Here is a 21,878-nt window from a genome sequence, read left to right as displayed (position 1 = left end):
GAAAAGTATTCTTGACTTCCGTGGTTTGCCCTATTAGATCACAGCGCATGGAGCATTATATTTGTTATTGACGCTGAGAACCAAGCAACGAACAGGCATCGACGCGCGGCTTGGGAACTGGGCGCTGTGGAATGGGGTTCGTACTCGGCAGGTTACTGGTTTGAATCCAAGCCTGTATGCTCTGCTGTTGTACTTAGTTACTGTGTTTTATGCGGAAACTCTGGATAATAAAGACAGGTGGATGGACTTTCGGACAGGTAGATAGATAGAGATCTGCTCTGCCATAATCTTAAGCTCAGAGGGGGTTCGAAACATTTATTACATGAATAACCATCCCCTCATACATAAAAAGTAAAGATCGAAAGAGGTGTGTTATACATCTAACGCACAGTAAATTTTATTTCAACGACAATTAACATGAAACACCCTGTTTCAGCTCAACCTTCTTTTAAATGGGGGTGGAGTCGCATAGCGTGTGTCACCAAGCAAGCTACCACAGCTGCAGTTTTAGTAAGTTCACTGTGACAAGAAATTCACGAACGCTAAAATTGTTGAAATAACACGCACGTTGCATTCTGCATTCATGGTCAGTTGCATCGTAACTCAGTAAAGTCCCAAAATTTAAAAAGTTTGCCTGCCGCATTTGAACGTTAAACAGTGAACGAAAGTTCTGACAGCGTACAGAAGTAAAACGCCTGTCGTCATAACCGGTTCTTTTTAAATTCTAAATTACGCATCTTTTGAAAATCAGCCTCGAGCACGTGATAAAATAACTCCACCCCACAAAGTATTTTTGTACCCAATCGGTAATAGTCGCCACAAACCTCTAATTAGATCACGTGGCTAATAAAATATGCTCGGTACGGAATGATTTTCTGGATATGGACACTTGTTCTCGAGTCTTAGCTCTGCCTTCTTCTTCTTCTTTTTATCTTTAAGTTTCATTTTCACTTCTCGGCCTCTTAAAGCCGGTCCACACCGACGCTCACTGCCATAACATAACAGCGGAAGGCGAAAATGTGGACCCAGGTTTGTGCCCGAAATATTCAACACAGTAATGTCAACGAAATTGACCATGTTTCGCACCCATACCACACAACAGGCAAAATTAGTATTTTGTATACTTTAATTTTCAGGTTCTTAGAAATCAGACGGGAAGACAAAATATTTTGAACTGAGAAGTAGCGAGCATTTCCGGAATTTAATCTCCTCCTAACTTCCTCGTGAGCATCATTTTGAATCGTTATTGTTTTTCCCAAGTATTTGAACTTTGTCGCACTTTCAAAGGACTTATTAGCCTCCTTAATGTCTGTCGCGTACATCGCGGCGTCCGCTACGACGTGGCTGGTCGCACACTGCGTCCCATCCCAGAGAGCGACGTAGCTGGTGGGATATTTCGGGGTTTTGATGGGTTGTCTCAGGGATTCTTAATTAGCTTAGCGAATCGGTAGGCATGGACTCGAGTCTCATTTGGTGTCACGGCCAGTTCATAACCTGCGTGATCGTTGATCTAGAAATGTTGATCCCGCGTCTCGCAGTCCAATCCTTGATGCTTTATGATCCACGGCGCACGCTTGAGATGGCTCCCTCGCCCCTTCCGGGTCTCCCACTGAGGCTTTATTCTCATGGCCTTGTTTCCGTCGGTCTCTCGACTCGCATCTGCTGACATGGGATTGTATCGCTCGCTCTATCCGTGGCTTCAGAGTCCTGTTCTGTCCTGGGTGTGACGCGAGGCTATGACGTCATTTACTAACCCATGCGGCATTACCAGCTGATCGGGGCAATGACCTCCCGCTCGCCGATGTAGTAAGCCATCTTTGTCAAGGTTTACAAAAACATGCCACAGAAATTATGCGACCTTTGTTGCAGAACCGGGCAGTTAACAAACAAATTTTGGAAAAAGAAGGTTACGCCTTTTCATAAGCATAAAATTTTCGAGTTCTTCTCTCTCTGTAGAAGTAAAAGTGCGTAAGAGCTTACATGATTAAGGACTTTCCTGCCTAAGTTACACGTTTATATAAACCAAGAGCACAATACGTCATTTAAATTTATCAAATGAACGCGAGAATTACAGTTGGGAACAGTCACAAAATCTCAAAGTCGTTCTAACGCATGCGCAGATCGGGCCTACATCACACTACTCTCAACCTGCAATGAGCAAGATATTCTATGGTTCTCGGCTTGTCAAAGAACATCCCACTTCCTTTACTGAACCAGATGATTCATTATCGTGTTCGGAAAGCCAATTCGCTACATCGAGTCTCCCTAAGATCCATCTTAATGTTATCCTGCCACCTACGCCGAGGTCTCCTCCCTTCAGGCCTTGTAAACACTCAACTCACCCTAACAACATCGGGTGAGTTGCTCGTCAAGTATTTTTCTCTCTTATCTGTCCCACTCCCGTTTTGGGTCCAAACATCTTCTTCAACACTCTGTTCTCAGAGCCCCTCAGTCTATGTTCCTCCCTCAAAGTGAAAGACCACGTTTTGCACCCATAAATACTTTGCACTCAATAACAGCAAACATTCCCTGGATTTAATCTGCTGATGTAGGGAGATTCGTCGATAATTAGGCTTCTAAATCCGAAATAAAAATTCTTCAGAGTTCCCTAAAACGCTTTAATAATGTCGATGTATCAGGAATTGTAAAGTGTTAGAATTATTATTCAGAATATGTACCCCACTTCTTAGCATCGACATATTTTTATTAAGATTCTGGGCCACGAAACACGTTTAATTCCTTTAAAATTGTAAAAAGTTAATTGCCTACTGGAATATTCTTTTATTATCAATGTTGCCGTGAACACACACAAGTCAATCTAATGTTAATTGAAATTGTGTTAAAAAGAAGACAAGTCTAATTCTCGTACACGAGTTCAAAAATGCAGATGAAAACATTAAATGTGATGAACAATAATAATAAATAGGAATCCCTTACCTCAAACTTTGTTCAATTGTAAGAGACCACGACGTCCACCAGCAATGATCGATCTAATCAAAACTAAAATGGAAAGAGTGGAGGGCAGTTTGACAGATTTCTTAATAATTCTTGTATAAGATAAGAAATTGTGATATTCTATATTAGTAAGAATTGCCACAAACAACATATTCCTTCCACCTAACATTTACCTTGTTACAGCTGAACCTAAACGATAACAAGCCGCTGCATCCAGTCTGTACAAAAAGTCATTATTTCATGGTCACCAACTCTGAAATGACAAATGTTCGTGTAAAAGACAGATCAATGAAAATGTCACCTTATATTTTAAACTGCGGCGTAGCTCAGTCTTTTGTGTGGAAGGAAACAATCTTGGATGAAGATAAGTGCAAAATTCCTCTGACAGCATAGCCGAGTTTCCAAAGTGCTATGGCCGTGACATTCCACATGTAACCAGATTCATTCAGAATGGAGTTGCCTCTTTCCACATCCTACGTCATTAGGAACCCTGCTTATTCCAAACTGCATTACAACACTGATATTTAAACACCGCAACCTATCTGCTGTCACACCACAGCGACCAGAATGGCATATCCAGATCACATCAGGTGTTCTGAGTAAAGGTGACAATTCTGAAAAAAAAAGTAACACACACATCGCGAAGACAAGTTTACTGCAATTACTGTCATCATTATTGTCATCTTCTTCTTCCAAACATCTAATCTGTCTCACTGGAATCCTAACTGGTAATATTACACAATATCATATATCAATAATAACTGTTTCCAAATCCAGACAACAAAAATGGATAAAAACTCAGATCATACTGGCTATACTACCAACTACAAAACATCTGTGCCTTCCTGGACAAACACGTAGTAGCTAGTTTTAACACTTTGCTTAGTATTCAAATTGAGCTGAGTTGTTTTTTAAAGATTACGAGGATGAACAAGACCTCAAAACAATGTAGAAATACACCTATTCTGTCGGACAATGTACAAACGTTCTAGGCTACGCTTCAGCAAGTTGTCAAATGTCACTTTCATAAATTACAAAGGGTCCCTTTTTCCCCGCCCAGTAACGTATCCAACGCAACGAATTATGGTCGTATTACGTAGGAAAATGGTGGGGACAAACGAAGTCAAATCAGACGACAAAACGATGAAGTAAAGCAAACGCGAAAAGCCGTTCAATATGACCTTCGTGACTGTGTGTTCGTAAATAATTTGTTTCAGTTACGGTAAAAAAATGATCATTTCCTTGTTAACCAAAGCAACGCGCCATTCATTATACTAAACTACGCTCAGTTTTTCTGCTACCCTTTTTAAAACAATCCGCAAACCTACGCCCACATCTTCGGGCAAATTTTTATTCAAAGTCTTGGTTACTCGTATGGTCACATTTCCAGCAATTATGCGAAGGTTCATCACCGTGTTCACAACTGCATTCGGTTCGGCTGGACCCTACCACAAGCCACCTGAATCCTACTCACTCACACATTCAATGAACAGAATGTTAACACGTAGGATGTCTGAGAAACGCATGCAGGTCTGTAAAACAAAATGCATGGCACAAACACAAAGCATGTGAGACTTCCCCCATGTCAAAATGCACTGTTTTACATTTCCCACAGAAGCAGCAGTTTGCCAGAAGACAACTGAATGCCTTCTCTCTCTCGCTCCACACCCAATTCACATAACATGATGGAGTTAGTTACTATGAGAAACTGGCAGGGTGCTGGGGCCACCTACCCGGTCGCAAATACTCAGACACTCTGTACTATGGACGTGGGGATTCCCCACTAAGTAAAGGAGAGCCACCAAATTTTCTTACCTTGAGGAAACATCTCTCCATGACACACCAGCAGCAGCAATCTCAATGTAACAAGTAGAAACACAACAAAATAAAGAAAGCAATTCTACAAAACAATATTTTGTATCTGACATTACGTCATAAACAGTTTTACGAGATGAGTTTTAGTGCACGCTGATTACTGAATTAACAGCAATTTCTGATTGAGGTCACAATGTTTATTAAGATCCCGGGACCCCTTCAACATGATGATCATATGCTGATTGAATACCCAATAACAAGATCAATAAAACGTGCAACAAACAAAGCTACGTTCTACCTCCAAGAATCATACGCAAAGGAAACTTCACTCACAGACGGCTCGAACATCTAATATTTTAACAAACATCTGGCAAAAGAGCTGTACCACTTAAAGTCCTCTCCCTTCCATTTCAGCACGGATTCTTACAGTAGTAAGAAGGTCTAGAAATAAAAGGAGGGGAGACACGGGTTTCGTATTGTATGCATTTCCTTCCTGATTTCTGCCCTCTAAAAAATAACTGAGGGTTTTCGTGGGTGCGATATGGGAGCCCAAGATGAGAGGAAGGAGGGGTTATGTAAAAATATATTTATGAGGGAGCAGCCAAGGTGGTCAACGAACACCAAACAGACATATCATTTCATTTCCAGGTCAACAATCTTTAACCAAACTAAATGGTCAATAACTTCAGCCTGTCTCTCTCTCTCTCTCACACACACAAAAACACAATCTCTACATTCTTCCTAAGGAACACTCTGACTGACAACACTAACAAATTAGTCTTTCCTAAGCCAAGAACTCTTCACAACCATTTTACAGACATAAAATAACAATCCTGACAAACACCACCACTGGTACATTGTGACTGGCAAGTGGCACTGCCTTTCTATACTTGGTTCCAACCAACCACACCACTCCTCAATCCTAATGCAAATCCCCTTACCCCACCAACAACCACGGAATATACCAGAAGTAATACTGAGCCTCATCACATGTCCATGAGACTGACACCTGACAACTCTCAACATATGGTAAGTGTCAAATAAATGGAACCTCTGACAGTCATCTCCATTTTTGCAAGCAAATCCAAATTCATAACAAACACCACACCCCAAACTTACAAGTTTTGTAACCGATCCCCTTGCTCAACACAGCAAACTCTCAAAATTAACCAAAAGCACAGAAAATATCCCGGCAGCTCCGCTCACTGTGCACAAAACTAAATTACTTACTCTGGCAAATGCTCACTTATTAATTAGTAAACAGACCATATTAAAGGCTCCTCAGCACTGCACACATCTCACGTGTAACAAAACCTTATCACAAATAGTCACCACCCACATCTAAAAAGGATAAATAAACCTCACATTCTGATATCCTATGAACAATATCATGAATGCCTCCAGCGTACCACAGATACTGCAATAATGCCAATCCCTCACCACATTTACGTCTTTCGACATATCAAATCTCACATTTAAGTTCACAACATCTAAAGTACCTAATAAAATTGGACAGACTCATCTCTCTCACACGACAACCACATCAAATACATTCTAATGCTCATGTACTCACACAACGAATGCCTGGTTCAGACCGATATCAGTCTCTTGCCGTCTGTTTGGAGCCGAGGATGTTGATCGCTGTCTCCAAGATACACGGCTCCCTCTCCTCGTGCCCCATTATGACAGCAAGGGAGTCTACAAACACAAGTCGGTCCATGCCCTTCAGGTTCGCCTGTTTTGATGTCATGGAGAAAGGACGTAAATGAAAGATTAAGAAATGGCAAGCCTCTACAACACAGCCAACATCTGTAGCACTTCTACTACTAAGGTGAATTCAACCGACAAGGGGCAAGAGGTAGCCGTATCATTCAGATTTATTTTCCATATCACCATCAGTAATGCCACTTTATAATGCCTTTTGGAAGCAAAGGTGGAAGCTTCACCGTCAGTAATATAAATTGTTTCAATGTTGAACAATCTAAATTTATAAAACTGAACTCACCAGCTTCCTGTGATATCGCCACCATTGTGTAGTGACAAACAAGGAACACACCGTCGTAACTCTTTCATGGCTGCAGCAACAAACACTCCTACCAACATACACAACAGGCCTTACTGGCTTTTCCAGATATGAAGCAGACGCTTTCAACCAGTTCACATACTAAATGTGGTTTTAAGAGAGATTTCAGGTTCTCACAGTGGTCTTTGGGTTCTAACACCACTTGGACTTACAGAAAACCAACACCGAAAGCGATTTTTAAACATTTAATGGTTCGCTATATCAGCTGAAGTTATCCTTGTAACTAAGCGCAATGCCATGAGGCAGTGGGAGCATGGAGGTAAACTCCATGCATTCTCAATTATAGAACTATGTGGAGGTCAGCCTCAAAATGTGGTTCCTTACACTGGCAAAGAAAAATCACGTTCTTCATTGTTTCTTTGTAGTCTCAATAGAAGAAATAGACAAGTTCTTCATTTCATTAAAACCATTTGCTACTTTTCAGGAAAAAAGGTCTTCTTCTTTCAATAATGGCATTGCAATTCAGAAAAGAAGTTTATTAAACAATTTACTCAAATGGATAAACTTATCTGTGACTGCCATCTGGTGAGTGGCTGTAGCTTGCTTGTCCTGCAATCTGTAGGGAATCCCACGGACTGCGGAGATCTCCACATGTGGATCATCAAAACTGCAACAGCGAATCACAATGAGTAAAGACAATTACACTCACATCCTAATGTTCAATGGTCACAGCAGTGGCCAATGCAGTAGCTGCTTCCTAAATCAGCTACTGATGTAAGAGGCACAGAGCAAATGGGAAATCTGGGTTTATGATATGACAAAGAAATACATTACTTGTAGAAGCCTCCTGGTACTGGCAGGATACTAAACCCAAACTAATTGTGTCATAGCCTCTAACGGGCTCACTGTACCAGTAAATAATGAGTTCTGGGTGCTCAGAGAAAAATCTATAACAGTGCCTCATAGACTGCCTTGGGACTCGCTTACAATTCTGCGTTGAAAAGCCAGTGATTAACAATCTGTTATGTCATGTTAGTACCATCAGGCTGGAAAAACATCTTTTATTTTGTACACTATTTTAATATCAAGAATGAGGTTAGTTTGACAATATTCTTCTGCCTCCAACTGCTCTTATATACCTTGGACAGGAGAACAGCTGCTGCGCTCTATTCTCATCATCATTAAAATTCAGGGATGCCACCAAGAAACAGCAAATTATTTCCCAGCACTGACGACGGTAGAACGGATCCGTCGTGCTTGACTTCTAAGCACTAGATGCTGTCTCCACGACCTGGAAAACACAAGCAACACTTTCAAGTTATAACGAGTGACAACGCAGGCCAGATTCACTGGTAAGAGTAGTCAAATGTTTTAGTTACAGTAACTTTCAAGTACTGCACTTACTGTAATATTCTAAACACCTTTTCTCCACATCAGGGCGCATGTCATATTTATTTCCAGAAACTTTGGGTTTCATGGACACCTAGACTTTTATTTTGCAAGTGGAAACAAGTTTGACAAATCTCAACAACACTGAAATAAAAATTAACTACAAGCATATAATTTTTGTATAGTCTATGCTAACCCTAATAAACGTCAAAAAGGAACGTACTATAATCGTATCAAGTTATTTAATAATCTTCCACCAACAATTAAAACTCTAAATGATTTAAAGGTGTTCAAGCGTGCATTGAGAGGTCACCTCTTCACTCACTTTTTCCATTATGCAGATTATTTCACCTCTGCTGAAATTTCTTAAGATTTATGTATTTCTATAATCTATATTTAAAGTGGTTTTGTATTTATATTTAAAATTCTGAAAATTAAAATTATGAAATGACTTGTTCTCCATCCTTTATTTTAGTCCTAAGAAGGATCTATGGAATGCAAAGAAACTCTACTCTCTAACATACCTGAATACTGCACTTCCTTATCCAAGTCAAAAATGCTCCAGGTGCTTCATTCTGTCTGGTTCTACACATCTCCAACTCCAAATAAGCTGCTTCCCCATCACGCATACAACTGATCTTCTGAAACACTGATATTCAGACAAATTGGTCTGCCATGTCTTCGTGTGACACCGTGATACCAGTCCACACACACTACAGATACAGTTCAAAAGAAAGTTGCCACTCACCACATTCCCTGATCTCAAACTCCTCTTTGAGACAGACAAGGCACTCACACTAAATCTATAACCCCTTACACCTCTTCGGAAAGCAAGGTAATCGCACGAGGGCCAGAGGTCTTCCTTGTGGCATTCTGAGGTATGCTACGAACACACGACACTTGGTCACTAGGAATCAAATGTGTGCAAATGTGGTGCGGTGGCCACATAACCAACATTACAACCTGTAACTCTAGCTACTTACTTCTACCTTGTCCACTGTGATAAGCTCTTACACAAATTTAAATCAACAGCTACTGAATTTCCACAAGCAAGTCACAAAACCTGAGGCTGCCAACACGTGTCTGTGGGACATCCCAACCGCATCGCCTGATCAATTGTGTCCAGCATGCACAATGGTAATGTCAGCTCTGTAGTAATGATGGACTCGAAACTGCGTAACGGCTGTAGTATCCTATATGCTTGCAGGCACGCCTACCTGAAACAAATCCAAATACCGAAATAAACATCCGCATTGTGACAACAGTCGTAATTATTACTACGAACGCACTCTGCAATTCATTAATGATCAACTGGCCAACTAAACCGACCTTCCATGCAACCAAAATATTTCCCACTTTACGTCCTTCACACAGGGGAAAGATGACACACATCAATTCAAATAAGATCAAATTAACTTGCACGCCCTGGCAATATATATATGTGTGTGTGTGTGAGTAAATCTGCACTAGACTCAGAATGCATCCCACGATCATGGAGGCCACAGAAATCGCCATTTTCCTCATACGCAGGGACGGCAACGTCTAAGGAAAACAGCGAACACATCCCGCCACCGCTGAACTTGCGATATTCGATGATCGTTATATGCCCACCCTGACGAACTCCTCTTCCATCTAACGACAAAAGTGCTGAAGTTGATGTCCCAACTCGCACACTCCACTGCACTGCCGAACGAAATGCTGCCTGAAATACCACTCCACAGGTTGTAATTAGTGACATCTACCCTCTTAAAAAAACACAGGAACTACAGGCAAGTGAAGGCGAAACGCGCCTACCAACTTCATCTTTAACACCCTGCTCTCCAAAATTTACTGTAAATATATTTTTAAAATTTTGTCAAAATATTGTCTTTGTTGTACCACAAACCTAAACTACAAATATAAAGAAAGTATGGTAATAAATTGACTCCAACGATTGTTCACAACTTTGTATTTATTTTAGATTTTTCAAGTTTTACTTCGCAGTTCTGACGCGTGTCGCTTACAGCTTTTAATTTCAGAGCGCATTAACTTTTTGAACGAAAATTACGGCGGCCAATGACAGTCTGGGACAATCATTTTTAAATGAAATCTTCATCAGAAACGGAGGACTAAGTTACCACAACTAAGACTATTTCTGCGTGCAGAAACACGTCTCTCTTCTGCGCAATTTGTTGTTTCTCTTTCATAGCTACCGTTTTAAATGCAAATGTCAATGCGCCTCTTCCACTCTCGCAGGCCTGGTAATTTTAACCACCGCTGACAAGTATTTAGAGTAAGAGGTGTATAATCGCGTAGTGGGCCCACATACTCACGCAGCACCCGGACCTCCAGAAACGTCTCTTCGCTAGCGTTTTCAATATTTATCAACTCTAAAATTTCTCTCTCGCTTCTTGAACGCTGTCGTCTTTAATTACTCTTGGCAGTATGATGCCATGGATTTAGATGATAATTCTGAAGGGAGATCACCCTGATAATTGAGACAGCAAGCGCCTCTAAATCGTCTGTACCACCTGTAGAGCAGACTGCATGAAACAGCAACCACGAGACAACCATCTTGAAACTCATCGACCTGAGAACATCAAATCTCATTAGAATGATTGTTTCGTTTATAAGGTGTACTGAAGTGAGCTTCGTCCAGGCAGTGTGAGTAACTTTTGCACGTGAACCTGCACTGCCTGTCCGTCGCTGTAGGTACCCGTTAAAGTTTTGTCAAACAAAAATGAAACACACAAATTTGTTTATCCTTCTTACCTTACGAACATGAGTATGAGAAGTAGGCTTATGAGATCGTCACGCTTTTAACTTTTAGAGGACGGTGTTGATTCAGGCTAAATTTTGTATGAAGGTTGTGCTACTGGAGGTGACCCTAATTTCATATTTCTAAGTTCCTGTAGCTCGTAATAATAACATGGCGAAACGACTTACTTCTGAGGTGGGAGCAAAATTAACGCCTCTTGGAACAGGGCCCAGAAATTATGAATGGCGTTCTCAATCAGTACGCGGTTTTTGTCAAGGACCATTTTTAAAAAGTGAAACGACATAACGGCACTGATTTTCGGACCAGCCAAATTCTTTGATAATTTGGACGCAATCATTTCCGAGATAAAGTAGCGGGAAATACAATGATGTAATCGACCCTTTTATCTGTCATGTTATAAGATAAAGAATGACTGATTTGATAATTGAAAGAATGTTAATGATTGATGTTTCTGGATTAAATAGGTGTTTATTTGATGTACGCAAATAATAATTTAAGCCTTTGTTTTAACATGCTGACTCAACAACTGCAAGAGCCAATTACAAATTCAGGATAGAAGATAAAAATAAATACAAAATACAGAAGGAAATAAAAATTGTGAACAAAACGAAGCTGAGCTAAAACTTCTCGAATCGAGAGGTATTCAAAGACGAAAAAGTTTCTGATGAGAAACTCCAAAAATCTGCGTATGTCATGCGCAGTAGCAGATGGAAAATTCTTTTGTTTGCAGGTAAGGGTGACACGTGCACTCGATCCCCACAAGAAGAAATCTAAAGGCGTTAGATCCGGCGAACGAGGTGGCCGACCAATCCACCGACCTGGGAAACGGTTGTTGAGGTACTCGCGCACTTCTCCGAGTTAATTAGGGGGTGCACCGTTTTGCTGGAAGTGGTCATCTTCGTCAAGTTGAGGAATGAGGAACTGTCCAGATACACAATGCCGGTCGTCTTCAACCCGCCGCAACATTCGTGTACAAAATTTCTTACGAGCCAGTTTATCTCATCTGAAATGGCTTGCACCATGGATAATATGTAAGCTCTTAAGTGTAAACGTCTTCGTAACAGTCACATGTGGAATCCCACTTTCCCGAGATGCACGTCTCGTTGACTTGCGTGGACTTCGAGAGAAGCTTTCCCTAATCTGTTCCACGACGTCTTCAGAAACACGTGGCCTACCAGCTTTATTGGTATGTCACATGAAACTTGATGTGTTTGGCTAAATTTGTGCATCTAAAAATATTGCGCACGTCCTTTAAATAAATTTATATTCTCCTGCGAAGTTGTAAAGCTACTTTTGAAACACGGTGTATTTTATGAGGATCTATTATAATATTTCCTATAGCATAGCTCAGCGTGGTCCAACTGGTGGCCCGCGGGCCGAATAATGAGGAGCTTCATAATTTGTAGCCATAGTAGAGATAAGAGCGCACCCAAAATTATGATCGGAAAACCTCAATTTAAGAGGCCAGGTTAAGATATGAGGATAATATTAAAATTAAACACGGATAACTATACTGCGAGGATAGAAGGTGGACTCAGCTTCACTGGGACAGAATCCACTGACAGCAATGTAAATTTGTGGTTCAATCGAGGCTCAGAATTCATTAACAGCCGTGCAACCATCAGCTTCCAAGGCATTGGTCTGGTTAAATTCTTAAGCGCAAGGATTTTTTTAAACTCGTATTCTCACTGTAGTTCATTTGCCCAGGGTGCTGTCTGCTCACCTGGGGCTGTTCGTCGTTCAATCACAGCAACGCAAAATCGGTGGAGTTGTCGTTAAGGTCCGCGTCTGCTGCAGTGGCCGACTCATTGCCGGAAGAGTCCTCACAAGGAAGCCTGGCTGCATGGGTGGAGCAGGGGCGAAGGCAAGTCTCAGCCATCCCGTGGTGCTGGCTACGACCCGCTCTCTGGTGAGTGTTCGCAAGAGATGGCCCTGCAAAATGCCGTCCTCCAGTTCGTTGCTGAGGACCAGAACTATTCCGACACTCTCGACTTTCCTGCCAACAAGGTGAATCGTACTTTTCGTTTGTCGGTCCTGTTGGCTGTTCATTTCCGTGACTTGTCGTACATCTTTCTTCATAACTACAAAATCCACAACCATGGTATTTGGTACACACGGGTGTCTGCATCTCCTTGCTCGTTGTGTTTGTAAGCAGACGCCACTCTGTTTTCTAAAAGACAAAATTTGTTTCAACACTTCGATAGAAAAATATATAATAATTTTATGACGTTTTGTGTTAGAGGCGTAGAAGAATGTGATAATTTTCAGAAACAGTATTGCTTTAAGTTTAATATATTTTATATAGTTCCTGAGGAAAATATTTCTATATCTATAAAAAAAACATGTTTCGAGAAAATGGAAAAAAGAATATTACTACGGAAGACAAAGTAAGTCTTTCAGAAAGCCGAAAACACCACGTGTGGCTGTGAAATTTGTAGTTGTTTAGAAGAAGTGGAGATTAATACGACAGAATTTACATTACGAAAGATAGGACATTTCACCTCCCCTTCAGACTTATTACCCGAATTTATTAACGTAACATTTCAACATGTACCTGCGGTGTTATAAGAATTTTCAGGCCTCGAGGCAGAAACCGAATGGGAGATTAAAATTTTTGTGAACTTTTACAGTTTTTGGTGATTGTTTGAGGTTTCTATAGAAATCCAAATTTGAGATGTAAATAAAAATATGAGTGAATTATGAGAATAATAATATTAGGCGTAATAATAAATGGTTTGATAATGGAACACGCTACTGAAAGAGGATCGATTCGCGATTGTACAGTCTTCTTTGAGGCTAGTATAAAAATAAGTGGCTTTTTCATGCCCTGTTCAACGCTAATCCAGAGACGGATTTGACGAGAAATGAGGACTGTGACGGTATGACGCGGCTCTAGGGACAAAGACGTCATGCAATTAGCAGCAGCCTACTAATTTCTGTATGTCAAGTAGCTGCCCACATTTATCTGAATTTTCTCTGCTCTTTTGAATATATTATCTACGGGAAGGCGAGAATCACTCGTTTCACTGTTGACGGTCAAAGCCTGTGTCACGCACTCAACTGCTTGAACTTTCGTAAACGCATACAAATTTCCTGTTAGACACCCTGAAAGAAAGGCACTGCTTAGAATAATTAGGTATAAATGGGAGAATATTATTAAACTGGACCTTGAAACAGTAGGGAAAGATGGCGTGGGATGCATTCGTCACACTAGGGTTAGCGACCACTGGCGGGCTGTTGTGAACACGTTCAGGTTTCACAAATAGCGGGCTTATTTCTTTACTGTCTGAAAACCTATCGGCTTCTCAAAAGGCAAAGTTATGGAAAATAATGTAGAGGGACGTCCAGTAGTCTCAGAGTCGTAAACTTTCGCATTCATCGCCATGCCACGTTACTGCAGATGTTTTCGTACAGCCAGTGCTCATTGCAGACATTAAGGCCCGCACTACGTACAGCTGTAACTGTGTTAACTGGTTTATCTTTCGCTTATGGCGTTTTCTCAAACAGGCTTCGCACAATAAATGTTTCAAACGATGCTGCAATCTGTGTTTTATGCTTTTGTGTTAGAATTTGCTTTTCGTTTTCTAGTGGTCCGATATTAATATATATATGACGACAATAATCAGAATTAAGAGGGGTTGCATTTTTAAAAAAAAAATCAGTCTTTTTACTCATTAACGCAACATTTTTGACAATATTTGTACAAATTCTGACAGTGTGTTTCGGTAGCAGTTGGCAGCACTGACTTGTTAGAACGAATTCGCATGCACTTAGTCACATATTCTTTGTAGTGCAAATGTTTCAGAATATTTTCTCGGAATTCTTGAACTTCGTGAACAGACATTTTCTTCTTCCTTGCAAGGTTAAGGCCAATTAACCCGTCCCGAGGATAAACGCATTGTTCAGACCATCTCATTCATGGACTTCCCAAATCCCGCCTTCCTCGACTTCTCTTTCTGGCATTCCTTAATGATAGCGGCGATTTTGTTAACCTCAGATTCCTCACGCACTTACTTCGCTGTCTGGGTTCCGCTCCCTTAGTTTAAGGATCCCCCCTTTTCCCTGAAGGCTGCAAATTCGGACTGGACGACCGGGGTTCGATCCCCGACGGGGGGGGGCAGAGGATTATTCCCTTAGCCTCTGCGCCCAGACCAGCTCTACGGTCCACCCAGCCTCCTGTCCAGCGGGTACTCGAGGTCCTTTCCCGGGGGTAAAGCCGGCCGGGGCGTGATGCTGACCATTCACACAGCATGTATCGGAACAGCTTTACTTTACTTTTTTCACTTTTGGTGGTTACCCTCACCTAGTTCAGCCTACGAGTCGACCGATTTACAAAGGTGGAACTAACCCAACGTTAAGCGACCGACTGAGGTTAGGTTAGGTTTTGTCCTTACTCAGCTGCTCCATACACCCCAGAAATTGTTCTACCATTCGAATCAAAGTTTGCGGAGAGGCGTCCAGACACTGGAAACAATTTGAAGAACGGAAAATGTCGTCGGTAAGAGTTCGTCGTCTTTGTCGTACTTCGTCTACGATTCTGTCTTCCTTCCTTCCTTCTTTCTTTCGCGTTAACAGAGGGACCAGCTGAGGCATTGGATTGATCTTCTATCTTCACAACACAACAAGATTAGAAAGGTGCAATTATTACTCGGGGTACACCGACATTCCAAAAGTGTTCTTCATGCCACATCACATAGATAAATGTTGCACTGACGTCATCCAAAGTCCTCTTTGTCGCTCATTAACCCGTTATTGCATTAATGCTGATCCGAAGAAATTATTGTTCCAACAGTGACCTCGTTCGATGTTTGTACTCATTTATGAACAATGTTATGAACTGTGTGCGCTGTCGAATAGGAACAAGAATTTGTAAATTGTCAAGCAAATTAAGTGATTTGCCTTGTGGTCACGCCTTACCACCAGGAATGGTCAGAAACACAACTTGTATGAATGTACGAAACTGCGTTGAATATCGCCGTAAGGTAGTTCACACCAGAAAAGCACACGGCTCACTTACAGGGGAGCCATTTAAAGTTCATTGCTTTCGTCTCGTTAATTAGTATATTCAGCCTGTTTAGCGTTTCCTAATTAAGATCACGGTCTCCGAAACACAAAATGTGATCTGATCTTTGCTCAGCAATAAGTATGTGAGAAATTGTTGACCTCTAGACAGCGTCGCTAAATGGACCACAAATACCTAAACGGATTGTCATAAAATGAACACAGCCGCTGACTGTCCTTCCCGTACGACACACAGCCCAGAAAAGAAGTTCCGTAATCGTACGTTACATTTGGAAAAAGTCAGTATCTTATCTTCCGTAATTAGAATTCATAAAACACACGCTGGTTCATCATAGACAGTTTTATCTAACATCCGTTATGTCTTACTACAATTCGCATGCTTTCTTACGGAGCAAGGACACGTGTGTGGATAAATTCACAATGGTCGAAGTAAGTACACACACACACGAGGCTAATATTTCCTGTTGTAACGTGTTCGTATCTTTTAGAGTCACTCCATATTTACGGTCATGTTTAGTTTCGTAACCGCTTTAGTGAGGCGAAATTTTGTGGTGTGTCTTCATGTGTCCTTGACAAATTTGGATGTGGCGCGAGTGTGTAAGGTTGCAGAATACCGGGTTGTATTGATGGAACTGAAGTTGCTGTTCACGGGACGGGCCCTCTGAAGCATTGGAACTGACATTTTGCTCCACAAGAGGAGGGAATCTTTCGACCATCCGAGATACTATCAGCGTCTCGGGAGCCAATTTTCTCCGTCGAGTTCGTTACCTATCTATACAATACGGAAAGGAAAGGAAATGTAATCGTGCATCCTTCATTAACACTTTGTCCTTCCCACGGAATCATAAAGCAGAGTTACGTTGTTATTTCAGCATCACATGTAATCGTTTTATCGCGTGTTGTATCTCCGTGATTGAAAGACGTTCCACAGACGTTGCTACAGCGGTGTGACATTTCAGTAACTGATACTGCACTTCATGTCGCATTTAGATGTCAGTGCTGTTATTGACATTCGTGACATCATGAATAAAATAAGGCCACATTTCATTTAATGTTAAATGAAGTATGGGAATTATTTCCTACAGATTTGTAACAATCAGGAATTTGGTTAGCACCAGTTGTAACTACTCCACTGTAGTTAATGTAACTCCAAGGTACAAATTCGAATTTTAGAAGCGGACAGTCGCTTTCTGTGTGAAGAAATTCCCGGCCTGTTACAGAATCGGGAGGTTCATTACTGCCATCACAAGAGCCCACGACTTAGCCGACACTTAAGCCAACTAAGTCCAATCTGTTCTTCCACAATTTCATAAGAAATATTTTAATATTATTCTTTTATTAAATGGTCTCTTTCCTCCAGGTCTCCAGCCAAAGATCTATTGCGTTTCTATAGAAACAATGTCAGTACGTCTGTTCTGAAAATATATTTTGTTCTTTATGAAATCCGTCAGTGCAAAACGAGCATCCTGAAAAAGGCAACCTCTCGGCTGTAGTTTTATTGTCAGTCAAGAATTGGGCCCAAATCATTGAAATCTGTCTGGACACCCCGCGGCTATTTTGGACCCACATTGTTTATGTAAGACAGGCATGTGTGTTTCACACAGGATGGACACTGCGGCCATGCGGTCCTGACTGACTGACTGACTGACTGACAGGCTTTCGCAGTTCGGAAGTGATGCCGTCCTCAGCGTGCCAGTCGCCCCCTTTTGCATCCTCCGGATTCTCATCTCATTTGACGACGAATTGCGTCTTCAGTCGAGCGCCTAATCAGCGCACCACGAACCAGCAACGCAGATAAAAAACTTTGTTTCTTTGCTGCTTATGCTCAGCAGTGGAAGATTAATCAACGCAATCAAATTCGCGTTACGTAAGACATCGTCCGCATTGCCACATTCTGTTAAGTTATATTTTTCCTGGATTTCTCCGGATCAAGATAGTGAACGAGTTTCCTGTTCAATGTACAATGACCTCGGGCGAAGTGGTAACAATTGCCGAAATTTCGGAAGCGTTTTCTGCCCTCGTTCCATCTTTGATCCTGGACCAAAGGCAGCGAGTTCTTGCGAAAGGGGCGTCATTTTTGAAATTCAAACATGGCGGCGTATCCTGAAACCTCTACAGTTTGTCGAAAAAACCTCAACTGTAAAATTATTCACTTTGTTAAAACTTTACCACATCGTGAACTAGGCAATAAATATAAAGCAGAAGTAATGCGTGGCCTCTGACGGATCGACGAGCTATTTGCGTTGGACCAGGAACCGAACTCGACCTGAAGACGCAAGAAATGTGTAGAGGAGAATCGTGGTGGAAAACGATCTTAGGAAGCGATTGCTGGACCTTGATGATCTTAATTAATTGGACCGAGCAGTGAGTGAAGCAGCTATTCTGTTAGTACAATTCTGAGCACATCCGAGGGAGAAAGAGAGGTGTTGGCCAGATAAAAGTAGGCCACGACTGATGCAGACATAGACAGACTCTGCAGACCAGTGATATTCAACCTGGGGTACGCAAAGACATCTTTGGGGGTACGTGAAATTTAAAAAAATATATTATTTTATGATAAACACTGAATAATCAGTAATGTAATTTATTTAATTTATTTTAGATGTAGATTATATACTATGTATAACTTGAATTATACACCAACAACTTTGGGGGTACAAAGTTGAAGAGAAATTATATCTGGGGGTACGCGAACAAAAAAAAGGTTGAATACCACTGCTATAGACTATAGAAACGCCGATAGACAGACAAAGTGAACACGAGTACAGAAACCTTAATTTAAGCGAAGTTCGCGGGTCTGTAGTGGGAGATAATCCAACCAAATCCACGCGCTTCTTGATAAGCTAGGCCATTAAAAGAAATTCCGCGTCTGCATGGAACCCGAATGTTCATTACCGTGTTCACAAGAGCATGTCACTGGACCCCCATCCCCAGTCAGATCAATCCATTTCACTTCATTTCCATTAGATGGATTTTAGTATTCATCCCGATTGTCCTATTACCTTCACCCTAAGAGACAGAAAATCTGTGGGGCATTTCTCATCTTCGTGTGTTGTATTATCCTGAGATAAGAAGCTGTGAAATCATCTTCACACAAGTTTCTCCAGGCACCTTCCATTAGACTCAAATATTCTCCTCATAACCTTGTCCTGAAACACATTGAAAATGTCATTCCTTGAGAGTCCTAATTTCACTCCTTACAAGACAAGAAGATAAGAACAGATTACGTAAACACTTTTCGGAGCGACGTAGTTGCCAAGGTCAACTTTATGGACATTCATTTCAATGATCACTTTTATTATTTAGGTCAACGCATTTGAGGCTGATAATTCACATGCTAATAATTAGCGTCGATACGAATATCAACGATTTGCTAAAAGGCCAACTTATTCTCGAGTGTTATTGCCGGAGTCAACATGTGAGCGTCACTAATTTTACGGATTCACGGCTGTAACTCAAATGACGCTTTTCAGTTTTGTACGGCTCTGAGGTTTCATTTGGTTGCATTGAGCTGCTGCCAGAATACATTACTAGAAAACGCTTCGAAATTACAAATGTGCTCACATTGTACGTTCGTCGTTTCTTGAATATAACCTGACCACGTGCGCAATGTTCGACCTTGGTGCTTCGAGAGCCGAGCAGGGTCTAGTTGGGTCTCACGAAGGCAGCCTCACAATTCCGATTAGTCAGTCACAGTGAAACCGCAGAAATGGACGTTTCTCTTGTGTTGCATTGTGATTGCAGAAGACGGACGCATAACATAGCAATTCTAGCGTCTTCGCCAAGATTTGACCTTTGACCATGGTAACCAAGGCAGCATGGAGATTCCCCACCCAGTCACTTCGGCTCTCAGAAACGCAGGTGCTCGTTATTGCTGTCCGATTTTCAGCAAAATTTGAATGCGCAGACAAATTATCGTAGGTATCACCAGTCCCAAATGTCACGTGCGCTCGTCCGCGTGCACGTGGCAACGAAAGATCGAATTTTCATTACAGTTTCCGAACTCACGCGAAAGTGTTAAAGTTCTCTCGTTTGGAGATCAGTTAAGTTTTAAAACTTATTTTCATCGTCCATCTCCTCGACAGTCGTCGGTGCACTGTCACCCTCAAAGTGCATGTGCACCAGCGGTGATCAGCTGACAGATTTGTGTGCGCTTTTGACGATGAACTGAGCCCGCCCTTTTCTGCCGTGTTTCGCCCTGCCTAAGGCCGTGATCCAACAAACATGAAAATTGGACTTATGTTATTTTAATATTGAGCTGAAGCTTCGTCTAGTCTGAGTCAGAGACGGATTTTCGTGAATTTCCTCAGTCTGTTCCTTGCCTTCAAACAGGCCATTACAGCTACCCGGATTTTCTTTTAAAATTTACACTTTAAATTATGCCGGCCGCCATTTTGTTGTGAACCCTGTCGCCTCAGTCACCGTCCACTTCGCCCACTAACTTGACTAGTTGTTACGACGTCGTCATAATGAATGCTGTTTCCTGGTTTCGCTTAGAATAGTTCCATGCGCAGGTCGTGTTTTGTTTCAAACTCGCATTCGCTGATGCTTTTGTTTTCATTTTAAGGACATTGACGATTTTTTGCTACGCGTTAGGTCTGTCTTTTTACGCTGACGATGTTTTAATCCTAGTTTCTGATTCACAAAGTTATATGTCGTTCTCTGTTATATGATAAATATTCCATATCAATATTTACAAAACGTGCTGTAGATTTCACTACGTGAGTTATCAGATGTTACATCAAAGTTTCGCAACGTCGGTGATTCCTAGCGTACGATAACAGCCCTCAAAACTGTCGGGTCACATTATCACTAAATAATATTAGCACCGCAAAACTTTCCCATAATATACTGACCATTAATATACGTAGGTCGTTATTGCATTAATGTGTTAATGGTTCATTGTTCCATCCTATGTTAGTTCTGCGCTAATGTTTCGGAGTTTTATGAGTGGTCTTATAATTGTTGTGTTATTATATTCTTACTATCACCAGCTGATAAGAACTCTTCCCCGGCGGATATGTTGAGACATTTGAATGACATTTTGTCAGTGATAGAAATTATAAGATGGAATCAGAGCTAGTTTCCGAAACGTCGTGGCTTCATTCTTTTAAACAAAGACGATGAACAAAGTCCAGACAGCGAATAATTTTATGTGCGATCCACCATTACCAGAACACTTTAGAATTGAACTACAATAACTTTGCCTTACAAACCAAACTTAACGTAACTTTGGCTGTACTAACCTAACCCTAAATCAACTTAACTTCATTTAACCAAACTAATCTAATCAAACCTAGCCCAACACAAACTATTCTTCCAATCTAATTTATCTTAATCTAACCTGGGTTATTCTTGTATCAGGCTCATTGCAACATTGTCTTCCAACAATGAACTTAAATCTTTTTGATATAATGTAATCCGAGGCAATTGGAGTTGTGTGATCCCATTGTTGCCCAACAATGGAGCGACTCCCGTAGGCCGGTCTCCATTCCACCTCACAGGTTCGTTCGCCATGTTGGCATTACTGATTGATTTGGCATAAAGTCCATGCAAAATTTAATCGAGATCCGCCCAGGGGTTCTGTAATAGAATCATCGGAAAGACAGAAAATACAGCCCATAGAGTGTTCTCTGTCTACGCTGGCTTAACACCTGATAATAAATCCATCAGAATTCAGTGAGAAAAATCTAAGATATCACAGAGTACGGGTCAGAGATATCACCACCGATAAATCCATCAAACACCACAGACCAGGTATCACACGCGCAGAAAGAAATAACTACATACTTAAGTGACATCTCAATATCCAATTCACTTGATATACTGAGAACACTGAAACTTTTTAGAATTACTGTATCAGCTGGCAGCAGAAGGAACAGTCGAAACAATGATCATTCCAACTGAACTTGTTCA

At 41.3% G+C, this 21,878-nt stretch overlaps 2 protein-coding genes and 1 long non-coding RNA gene across 5 annotated transcripts in view; all 3 read right to left on the bottom strand.

The window, feature by feature from the left end:
* Positions 1-289: 289 nt before the first annotated feature.
* On the bottom strand, positions 290-7,357 carry LOC147874155 (uncharacterized). Of its 2 annotated transcripts, none has more exons than XR_015534835.1 (3): positions 6,776-7,357; positions 6,344-6,505; positions 290-3,569 (listed from the first exon to the last, which is right to left on the bottom strand). It is a non-coding gene; the product is annotated as an uncharacterized LOC147874155 (long non-coding RNA). The 2 variants fall into 2 exon arrangements; XR_015534836.1 differs by having other exon boundaries at positions 6,344-6,468.
* Positions 7,358-7,362: 5 nt separating this feature from the next.
* Positions 7,363-9,867, bottom strand: LOC147874154 (uncharacterized). 2 transcript variants are annotated; one of them, XM_087347514.1, is made up of 6 exons: positions 9,512-9,867; positions 9,246-9,395; positions 8,931-9,065; positions 8,707-8,823; positions 7,933-8,084; positions 7,363-7,460 (listed from the first exon to the last, which is right to left on the bottom strand). In XM_087347514.1, exons 1-5 carry the CDS (start codon positions 9,704-9,706, stop codon positions 8,058-8,060), a joined length of 624 nt encoding a protein of 207 aa, XP_087203640.1. In that variant the 5' UTR covers positions 9,707-9,867; the 3' UTR covers positions 7,363-7,460; positions 7,933-8,057. The 2 variants fall into 2 exon arrangements, with proteins under 2 accessions (XP_087203640.1, XP_087203641.1); XM_087347515.1 differs by having other exon boundaries at positions 9,246-9,399; positions 9,512-9,858.
* Positions 9,868-10,115: 248 nt separating this feature from the next.
* The window catches only part of LOC110833908 (uncharacterized), a 37,511-nt gene continuing 25,748 nt past the window's right edge, over positions 10,116-21,878 (bottom strand). The window contains exons 2-3 of the mRNA XM_087347516.1: positions 12,664-13,110; positions 10,116-10,751 (exon numbers count right to left, since the gene is read on the bottom strand). Coding sequence (XP_087203642.1) covers positions 12,685-13,110 — 426 coding nt within the window. The 3' untranslated portion in view covers positions 10,116-10,751; positions 12,664-12,684. The remainder of the gene's footprint in view (positions 10,752-12,663; positions 13,111-21,878) is intronic.

The sequence above is a fragment of the Zootermopsis nevadensis genome, unplaced genomic scaffold, assembly GCF_977971745.1.
Source record: "Zootermopsis nevadensis isolate Lab colony 2312 unplaced genomic scaffold, Znev_1.0 Znev_ptg000011l, whole genome shotgun sequence".
Lineage (NCBI taxonomy): Eukaryota > Metazoa > Arthropoda > Insecta > Blattodea > Termopsidae > Zootermopsis > Zootermopsis nevadensis.
This window is presented reverse-complemented; position numbering and strand designations above follow the sequence as displayed.